Source organism: Dromiciops gliroides, chromosome 3, assembly GCF_019393635.1.
Source record: "Dromiciops gliroides isolate mDroGli1 chromosome 3, mDroGli1.pri, whole genome shotgun sequence".
NCBI classification, from domain to species: domain Eukaryota; kingdom Metazoa; phylum Chordata; class Mammalia; order Microbiotheria; family Microbiotheriidae; genus Dromiciops; species Dromiciops gliroides.
The window spans coordinates 50,391,843-50,402,349 of NC_057863.1; the positions used below are offsets into that span (position 1 = coordinate 50,391,843).

The following is a 10,507-nucleotide window of genomic DNA, read 5'->3' on the forward strand; positions in this document are numbered from 1 at the left end:
ATATCAGAGAAAAAAGAGAATGTTCCAGTCTGTGGTGGGAAAAATTGACCTTACTGGGGGAGGTATGTTTATTTAGCAAGCACTTATCACAGTATCTGACTCATAGTAGGTTCTTAATAATTGTTGCTTGATTGCTAAGGGAAGAACATCAGGATATGGATACACACACCCACACATGTGTAAGTATATGTGCATGTACAATTACATGTGCAGATGTATATGTATATATAAATACATACATATATGCACACACACATATACCAAATTTTTCCATTTGAATTGTCTCAGGAAGATTCTGAAGATCACCCGGCAAGATAAGGTACCCAAAATAGAAATATGCATGTATATTTATACATATACACACATATATTCATATATACATATATTTTAAAAATATATACACATATGTACATATGTATAAATATTATATCCAGTTCTATAAATTAAAATACATACACATACCCACACACACCTATTTTACATATTCCAATTAACTTGCCAAAAAAAAATTAGAGAGGCAGCATAATGTAGTGAAATGAGAATTGGAGTAATGCTCATATGGACAGATTCTAATAATTTTTTTGAGTAATTGTAACCTTCAATGAGCCACTTGATGTCTATGTGCCTGTTTCCTCATCTTTCAACTGATATCAATAACTACAATAATAACAAAGAACAACAATAATACATTTTCTAAGTACTCCTCAGAATAGTATTAATGTATGCATCTATATATAATACTCTCTCTTTACATATATATATGTGTGTGTGTGTGTGTGTGTGTGTATAAAATTACCAAAGAAAATTAAATGAAGATATCAACAATTCCCCAGGAAGTGTAAGATTAATACTAACATGGACTGCTTTGGGTACTTAGAATTTCTTACAAATTCCTGAGTAAAAGGACAGTGTTCATCACTACTGAATTACACTGTTTGTTATTGAATTGGGCAATTGTATGAAATTATGATGTCAGCCTTTTACTGAACTGAACAACTAGGCTTGCCCCTTTCCTGTGAATTAAAATGAAATGCTTTAGATCCTTCTTCCCACTAAAGGTTATCCTAATGCCACTCTTTCCTAGTTTAAGTGGCTTGTAAGAGATATGATTTCATGTTTTACTGTGGTCACAATGAGCTGTTTCCCTTCATTCCCCTAGACCAGAGCTGACAACTATCTCCATCCACCTTGCTCACCAAGTTACAATGGAAACCCTAGAATGGCCCCGTGAATTCTCCTCCCCATGGCAGAAATGCTATGGACTACAGAAGCATGGGGGTTGAATTGGCCTTTTCTGAAGAGCATTACAGCCTTCTGAGTGAAGCTGGTGATGGGTACTGACATGGAAAGCTAGAGAGAGAAGCTTTCACTGTGGCTAATGGCAGTGTACCTATCTGTCCTGTAATTGTGGGCATTCAGCCTTTGGTGCTTCTCCATTCATGAGATTAATGTTTATTCAGAACAATAAATATAAGGTCTATGACACCTTTAAAGTAACGTTCAAATGCATCTGTGTGACCACTGATGAATGACAGAAGCTGTTTCATGCTTTAGTAAGCAGATTGGCTTCTCCTCCAGCACTAGATAGTTAGGGGGCAGGGTGAGAGCATCCTTGAGCTACACTAGGAAACATTCCTGTTTTTTGCAATCTTTCATGCACAGAGGTAGGCATCACTTAATACTATCAAACAGAAAATTCAGGCCCTTAAGTAGTTCCTAGGCTTTGCACATTTATACCATTCGAAGCCTAGAAACTCAGTGAAATATAATGAAACATGCACAGATTTTTAAAGGAACTTTCTCCCACCTTAGGTTATAGCCTAAGGAGGGGGGTAGCATGCTTTGTGGTGGGTTTTTAAAAGATACAGTTTTTAAAAAGAGTTTAAAACTCTTTGCCAATGAAAGAGGCCGTGGAATGTTCACAATTAATTCATACAATGCATTTCTTATCATAACTGAATGTGGCACAGGTTTTCAGGTGATGGCTTTTTGTCCCTAATTTGAAACCATGACTACCCATCAAACACACAGCACAAAGGAAAAACCAGAACCTTTTGGAAACAGGTAGCTGACCACTATGGATGTAAAATTGGTCTTTATAGAGGAAAAAAATGTGTATTTAATCAATTTAATCAAATGTAACCATTGCTAAATTGGCCTGTGCTTGGATAAGTCATGTGCACACCTGCTGCACGAAGGGAGGGAAATCTTCTGTCTCCAGGTAACTACTGCCAGCTAATCGACCACAACAATATTTTATTTTCTTGTTTAATTTTTTTCTATCCAAATCCCAAGTACCATTTAATGAGACCAAGAATACCTGCAGTGCCTTTTTAAATATCAATGTCTATGTTTGGTCCTTACCTCAACTGCTGCTTCTCAGCAGCTGTTTAAAGGATGCACTAAGTGTTGAAAATCTTTAGAGAGTGGCTTTTCTTTCAACACTTTTGGGAGACCAGTCTAGATGCGTACTTTAGAAAATGGATAAAGGGAGAATTATTCCAACATAACAAGAAACGAATGATATATACATATACAACGAATGAATGACATGATACAGGATGGCAGAGTGAAGAAACGGGTTACATTCTTCTACCTAGAGGTCCTGAGCACCTCCAAGTTATTTTCCACAAACTTATCTCAATTATGGATAGAACAAGTAGAAAAGGAGAGAGAGGCTTGCTTTTGTTTATCCTTCATTCTTTTATTCTCTTTCTTTCTCTCTTTTGTTCTTTCTTTCTTTTTTTTGTGGGGTAATGAGGTTTAAGTGACTTGCCCAGGGTCACACAGACAGTAAGTGTCAAGTGTCTGAGGTTGGATTTGAACTCTGGTCCTCCTGAATACAGGGCCAGTGCTTTATCCACTGTGCCATATAGCTTACCCCATTGTCCTTCATTCTTGAAGGGTGATGTTATGATTTGCCATGACTTGGATTTAAGCAAGGGATTGTGCAAGGTCACCAACCTCAATTTTTCCTCCAGAGCCATCTGGCTCCTGTGACAAGAAATATATCAGGACAACTGGAGATGGCCAAGGATGTTTAAGGCAATTAGAGTTAAGTGACTTCCTGAGGGTCACATGGCTAGTAAGTATCTGAGGTGAGATATGAACTCAGGTCCTCAACTCCAGGCCCAGCTCCTTATCCAATGTACCGCCTAGCTGTCCCAGGAGGGTAATAGATAGATAGAGAGAGAGATAGTTAGATAGAGAGATAGATAGAGAGATAGATATGGATATGGGTATTGATATGGATATAGGGATGGGGATAGAGACAGAGATAGAGATAGAGAGATAGAGAGAGAGAGATGGAGATAGATATGTAGATGCAGATATAGATATAGATGATTTAGATAGATGAGATAGATAAATATAAAGATAGAGATAGATAGATATAGATATGGATATGGATATAGGGATAGGGATAGAGATAGAGATAGATATTTAGATGCAGATATAGATATAGATTAGATAGATAGATAGATAGATAGATAGATAGATAGATAGATAGATAGATAGATAGATAGATAGATAGATAGAGTTGTATCCCTTTGAGGAATCTCTTTGTATTTTTGGTCTCAAAATAAAAGTTGTAAAACCTCCACAACACAAATGATCCAGTTTACCTCCTCTTCATTTATGCTATTTTGCCCCCTCAGTGGTTTGGATATTCCATCAGTGTAGGTCTCTCTTAATCATAATTTCTCATCCTGCCTGATTTTTGTCCATTTCTTCATCTAAATTGCCCATAAAGATGCATAAGATCTCTCTCTGGCCCTCTACATTTTTTTTCTTTTTAGTCACAAAAGAGTTATCCTCCCAAGGATAAATCATCAAAGGAGAGTATAAAAAAGAAAAAATAATGAAAGTTATGGATAGGCATTTGGAAGGCTGCTTCAAATCATTAATAGCAAGAGAAATATAGGTCAAAGCATCTCTGAGGTTTCACCCCATACCCAGCAAAATGGGAAAGATAATGAAAGATGAGATAAATCACTGTTGGAAGAGTTCTGGGAAGACTGACTCATCCTACTTTTATTTATTTTTTATTTTTTTATTTATTTACTTTTTTTGGTGAGGCAATTGGGGTTAAGTGACTTGCCCAGGGTCACACAGCTAGTAAGTGTTAAGTGTCTGAGGCCAGATTTGAACTCAGGTCCTCCTGAATTGAAGGCTGGTGCTCTATCCACTGCGCCACCTAGCTGCCCCTCATCCTACTTTTAAAGAAATGTTTTTTAGCAACAAACATTTATTTTATTTTTTCCAGTTACATGGAAGGGTAGTTTTCTTTCTTTTTTTTTTTTTTTATGGTGCCAATTTTAAATAGATTTTATTCTCCAGCACAAGAATTGCATTTCCACTTGTTTACAGTACTGATAAAGTGCAATGTTGTTCACTTCTCTCCCTCTGCACACATTCAAGTATTCAGAATGCCCAGATTTTTGCAGTAGCTTAAATGTTAACTTTTAAACTGCCACTGCCTTGGCTACAAATTTGAGTCCTTCAATTTTTGGAAAGCTGTGTGGAATGCTCTTCTGGTGAGTTAGTCAACCTCTTCAATGGTGGGTCCAGAAGAGGCACCTCCAGATGGGGCTGCTCCACCCCCTGGAAATCCACCAGGCATGCCTCCTGGCATGCCACCTGCACTCTGGTACAGCTTGGTAATAATGGGGTTGCAGACTTTCTCCAATTCTTTCTGCTGATGCTCAAATTCTTCCTTCTCAGCAGTCTGGTTCTTATCCAGCCAGTTGATTATTTCATTACATTTGTCAAGGATCTTCTGTTTGTCTTCATCGCCAATCTTGCCTTGCAGTTTCTCATCTTCTACAGTAGCCTTCATGTTGAAAGCATAAGATTCAAGAGAATTCTTGGAAGAAACCTTATCTCTCTGCTTCTCATCCTCAGCCTTGTACTTCTCGGCCTCCTGGACCATTCGTTCAATGTCTTCTTTGCTCAGACGACCTTTGTCATTGGTGATGGTGATCTTGTTCTCCTTGCCTGTGCTCTTATCCACAGCAGAAACATTGAGGATGCCATTTGCGTCAATGTCAAATGTTACTTCAATCTGAGGGACACCCCTGGGTGCTGGGGGGATTCCTGTGAGCTCAAACTTGCCAAGCAGGTTGTTATCCTTGGTCATTGCTCTCTCACCTTCATACACCTGAATAAGCACACCAGGCTGGTTGTCAGAATAGGTAGTAAAGGTCTGTGTCTGCTTGGTGGGGATGGTAGTATTACGTTTGATCAGAACTGTCATAACTCCACCAGCCGTCTCAATTCCAAGGGAAAGAGGGGTGACATCCAACAGCAGCAAGTCCTGCACATTCTCAGATTTATCTCCAGACAAAATGGCAGCCTGGACAGCTGCACCATAGGCAACAGCCTCATCAGGGTTGATACTCTTGTTCAGCTCCTTGCCATTGAAGAAGTCTTGCAGAAGCTTCTGGATTTTGGGGATTCGAGTGGAACCACCCACCAGGACGATGTCATGGATCTGTGACTTATCTAGTTTGGCATCTCTTAGGGCCTTTTCCACAGGGTCCAGTGTGCCTCGGAAGAGATCGGCGTTCAGCTCTTCGAAACGGGCTCGGGTGATTGAGGTATAGAAGTCGATACCTTCATAGAGGGAATCAATCTCAATACTGGCCTGGGTACTGGAAGAGAGGGTGCGCTTTGCACGTTCACAAGCGGTGCGCAGACGTCGCACAGCCCTCTTGTTCTCACTGATGTCCTTCTTGTGCTTGCGCTTGAACTCGGCAATGAAATGGTTGACCATGCGGTTGTCGAAGTCCTCCCCACCCAAGTGGGTGTCCCCAGCTGTGGACTTGACCTCAAAGATGCCGTCTTCAATGGTAAGAATGGAGACATCAAAAGTACCACCTCCAAGGTCAAAGATCAACACATTTCTCTCGGCACCAACCTTTTTGTCCAAGCCATAAGCAATAGCAGCAGCAGTTGGCTCATTGATGATTCTGAGCACATTTAGACCAGCGATGGTTCCAGCATCTTTGGTGGCCTGACGTTGGGAATCATTGAAATAGGCTGGCACTGTGACCACAGCATTTGTGACAGTCTTCCCAAGGTAAGCTTCTGCAATTTCTTTCATCTTAGTCAAGACCATAGAAGATACTTCTTCAGGATAGAAACTTTTGGTCTCCCCTTTGTACTCCACTTGGACCTTAGGCCTGCCTGCATCATTCACCACCGTGAAAGGCCAATGCTTCATGTCCGACTGTACAACAGCATCATCAAATCTTCTACCAATCAGACGTTTGGCATCAAAAACTGTGTTGGTGGGGTTCATAGCAACTTGATTCTTTGCCGCATCACCGATTAAATGTTCTGTGTCGGTGAAGGCCACGTAGCTTGGGGTGGTCCTGTTTCCTTGGTCATTAGCAATGATCTCCACTTTCCCATGTTGGAAAACTCCCACACAGGAGTAAGTGGTGCCGAGATCAATGCCAACTGCGGGTCCCTTCGACATGGTTGCTGGGGAGTCGGGGGTCGTAGCTGACCGCTGTGGAGAAGGGCTGCTGCTGCGCTGAGTAGACCGGAAGGGTAGTTTTCAACAATCATTTTCATAAGATTTTGAGTTCCAAATTTTTCTCCCTCCCTGCCTCCCTTTCCTCCACCCTCCACAAGATTGCAACCAGGTTATATATGTACAATCCATAAGTGTTCTTTTTATTAGTTCTTTCTATGGGGGTGAATAGTAAGCTTCAACATTAGTTCCTTGGGATTGTCTTGAATCATTGCATTGCTGAGAGTAGTTAAGTCATTCACATTTGCTCATTGAACAATACTGCTGTCACTATGCACAATGTCCTCCCAACTCTGCTCACTTCACTATACATCAATGTTCATTAGTCTTTCCAGGTTTTTCAGGGATCATCCTGTTTGTCATTTCCTATAGCACATGACCATTCCACCACAATCATATAGCACAGCTTTTCCCATCATTCCTCAATTGATGGACATTCCCTTGATTCTCAATTCTTAGCTTCCACAAAGAGTTGCTATAAATCTTTTTCATACAATTTCCCCCCTTTTCTGTTTTTCATGATTACTATTGTTAACTGTTTCCCTTCCATCCCATTCCCTTCCCCATGATATTTATTCTATTATCCATCTTCTTTCATTCTATCACTCTTCAAAATGATTTCCTTCTGTCTGTCCCCTCCCTCACTCTGCCCTTCCTTCTCCCCCCCCCATTTTTCTTTTTCTTTTTTAGTGAGGCAATTGGGGTTAAGTGACTTGCCCAGGGTCACACAGCTACTAAGTGTTAAGTGTCTAAGGCCGGATTTGAACTCAGCTACTCCTGATTCCAGGGCCAGTGCTCTATCCACTGTGCCACCTAGCTACCCCTGTCTCTCTCTCTTTATCTCCTTCCCCTCCTATCTTCCTGCAGGGTTAGAGAGATTACTCCACCCAATTGAGTGTGAACATTATTCCTTCCTTGAGCCAATTCTAATGAGATTGAGGTCTTTGAGCCAATTCTGATGACTGTTAGGCTCATTTACTGCCCAGATTAAATAGATTACTCCACCCAATTGGGTGTGTCTGTTAGTCCCTCCTTGAGGCAAGCTCTAATGAGTTTAAGGCCTTTGAGCCTTTTCCATTGAGTGTAAAATCCATTTACTGCCCTGCTCCTCTCCCATCTCTTCCCCCACTCCATAAGCCTTTTCCTGTTTCTTTCATGTAGGATTTCACCTCTGTCCTTCCCCCTCCCCCAGTGCATTCCCCTTACTCCTCAATTTAACCCTAAGGATGTCATTATGGGGCAGCTAGGTAACACAGTGAACAAAGCACCACCCCTGGACCCAGGGGGATCAGAGCCAAAACCCAGCCTCAGACACAAGACAGTCACCCACTGTACGACCCCAGGTATGTCCCCCAACTCCAATTTTTTATAGTTCTCTAGGATCTTGTATTTGAAAGTCAAATTTGCCATTCAATTCAGGTCTTTTCATCACAAATATCTGAAAGTCTTCTTTTTTCATTAAAGTCCCATTTTTTCCACTGAACTTGGGTTTTTCACCCCTTCTGGGAACCAGGAGGCAGGCTTGAGTAGCAGTGGCCCAGGTGGGGGAGGGGCACAGGCTCGTCAGAGCTAACAACCACAACACACAAAACTGGTTGATTAGCAAGTTGGTCTGGGGTCATCTAGGACCAGGGAACAGGCCAGGTGAGTGAAGAACCTGATCCTCCTATCATACCACCTGTCTTAATCTTGGGATACTGTAGCCTGGAAACAGTGCCCCACTTTAAGGAGCTAAAAGTCAAGTAAAAGAAAGCAAAGATGAGCATTCAGAGAAAGGTGAGGACCATAGAAAGTTTCTTCAGTAACAAGGAAGACTAAGGTATATCCTCAGAGGAAGATGTCAACATCAGGGTCCCTATATCTAAAGCTTCCAAGAAAAATTATGGATTGGTCTCAGGCCATAGAAGTGTGCAAAAAGGACTTTGAAGATAAAGTTAGAGAGGTAGAGGAAAAAATGGAAAGAGAAATGAGGGTGATGCAGGAAAGACATGAGAAAAAAGTCAACAGCTTGAAAAGCCAAATGGAAAAGCTCTCTGATGAAAATAATTGCCTAAGAATGAGGATTGAACAAATGGAAGCCAGTTACTTTATGAGAAACCAAGACACAATAAAGCAAATCCAAAAGAATAAAAAAATGAATGCAATGTGAAATATCTTCTGAGAAAAACTGCTGACCTGGAAAATAGGTCCAGGAGAGATAATTTGAAAATTATTGGTCTACATGAAAACCATGATCAAGGAATGAGCTTAGACACCATCTTCCAAGATATTCTCAGGAAAAATTGCCCTGGAATTCTAGAAGAAGAAGCTAAAATAGAAATTGAAAGAGTTCACCGATCACCTCCGGAAAGAGAACCCAAAAGGAAAACTTCTAGGAATATTATAGCCAAGTTCCAGAGCTCTCAGGTCAAGGAGAAAATATTGCAAGCTGCCAAAAAGAAAGAATTAAAGTACTGTGGTGCCCCAGTCAGGATAGCACAGGATCTAACAGCTTCTACATTAAAGGACCAGAGGGCATGGGAATATGATATTCCAGAGGGCAAAGGAAATGGGATTACAACCAAGGATCACCTGCCCAGCAAAACTCTGCATAATCTTTTAGTGGAAAAAATGGGACTTTAATGAAAAGGAAGATTTTCAGATATTTGCGATGAAAAGAACTGAACTGAATGGCAAATTTGACTTTCAAATACAAGACCCTAGAGAACCATAAAAAATTGGAGCTGGGGGACATACCTGGGGTCGTAGAGTGGGAGACTGTCTTGTGTCTGAAGCCGGGTTTTGGCTGGGATCCCCCTGGGTCCAGGGGTGATGCTTTGTCCACTGTGTCACTTAGCTAGGTGATGACATTTTTAGGGTTAAAATGAGGGGTGAAGGGAATTCACTGGGGGAGGGGGAAGGGCAGAAGTGATACCTGAGTCTCATAGAAATTGAAACAAGTACAAGCTCACAAAGCTAGCAAGTACTATAGGCGGGCTTTGAAGTCAGGTCCTCATAACTCTAAGTACCCAACTCTATCCACCACACAATGCAGTCACTTAGTCTTCAAAATGCCCCTAAGATGTTTACACTCTTATTATAAGGAAGGTTCTTTCTAAACCTCTTAATGTGCTACATGACTATGACTTAATATTTTGGGAATGAGGAGGTCTTGTAATTTCATCAATGTAAGGAACCCCTGGTGTTGAAGCCACCCTCTACTAATGTAAAATGGCAACTCACCAATAACTTAGAGTATTTTTTAATTTCCTGGAGCAGTGGAAGGTTAATTGTCTCCATTGATCCACAGGTAGTAGTAGCAGTCACACTTTGAAATGAGACCTTCTTGATTCTAAGATGGTCCTCTATTATCAATGAATAAATCAGTCAGAAAGTATTTATTAAGCACCTCCAAATTTCTAGGCATTATGCTAAGTGCCAGAGATACAAATATAAAAGTGAATCCAACCATTTTAGCAAGAAGTTGATGTTTTATTAGAGGACATAACACATATAGGAAAATATTGACCAAGGAAGGGAATTTCAGTCTGGAGAGGCAGAGAGATTGGGAATGGAGCCATAGGGCAGTAGATCATCCTATCCTTTGTATTAGCAATTATAGTATTGAGCTGAATATTATTCTGAAAATAAGAAGCAGAAATGGAGAGGGGGAAGGCGAAGGTGGTAATTAGATAACTGTATTGGTGTCCTGGTGAAAGGATGGAAAAATGTTCTGGGACTACCTACAAATAGTGGCTTAGAATGAGTAATATAGGGGGCAGCTAGGTGGCACAGTGGATAAAGCACCGACCCTGGATTTAGGAGGACCTGAGTTCAAATCTGACCTCAGACACGTGACAATTACTAGTTGTGTGGCCCTGGGCAAATCACTTAACCCTCACTGCCCAGCAGAAAAAAAAATTCCCAAAATAAGGTCACAAAGAGTCAGACATGACTGAAAACTGGATAACAATCTCTGCTAGGCTCAGG

The 10,507-nt window shown here is 40.9% G+C and overlaps 1 protein-coding gene across 1 annotated transcript; it reads right to left on the bottom strand.

Annotated features, from left to right (window-relative positions):
- Positions 1-4,285: 4,285 nt before the first annotated feature.
- Positions 4,286-6,545, bottom strand: LOC122746276 (heat shock cognate 71 kDa protein-like). Its single transcript, XM_043991754.1, has one exon. The coding sequence runs from the start codon at positions 6,479-6,481 to the stop codon at positions 4,541-4,543; it is 1,941 nt and encodes a 646-aa protein (XP_043847689.1). The 5' UTR covers positions 6,482-6,545; the 3' UTR covers positions 4,286-4,540.
- Between the last annotated feature and the right edge of the window lie 3,962 nt (positions 6,546-10,507).

Bases quoted from the DNA above. Each gene is read 5' to 3' on its own strand.
- LOC122746276 (XM_043991754.1), bottom strand. From the start codon at position 6,481: ATGTCGAAGGGACCCGCAGTTGGCATTGATCTCGGCACCACTTACTCC.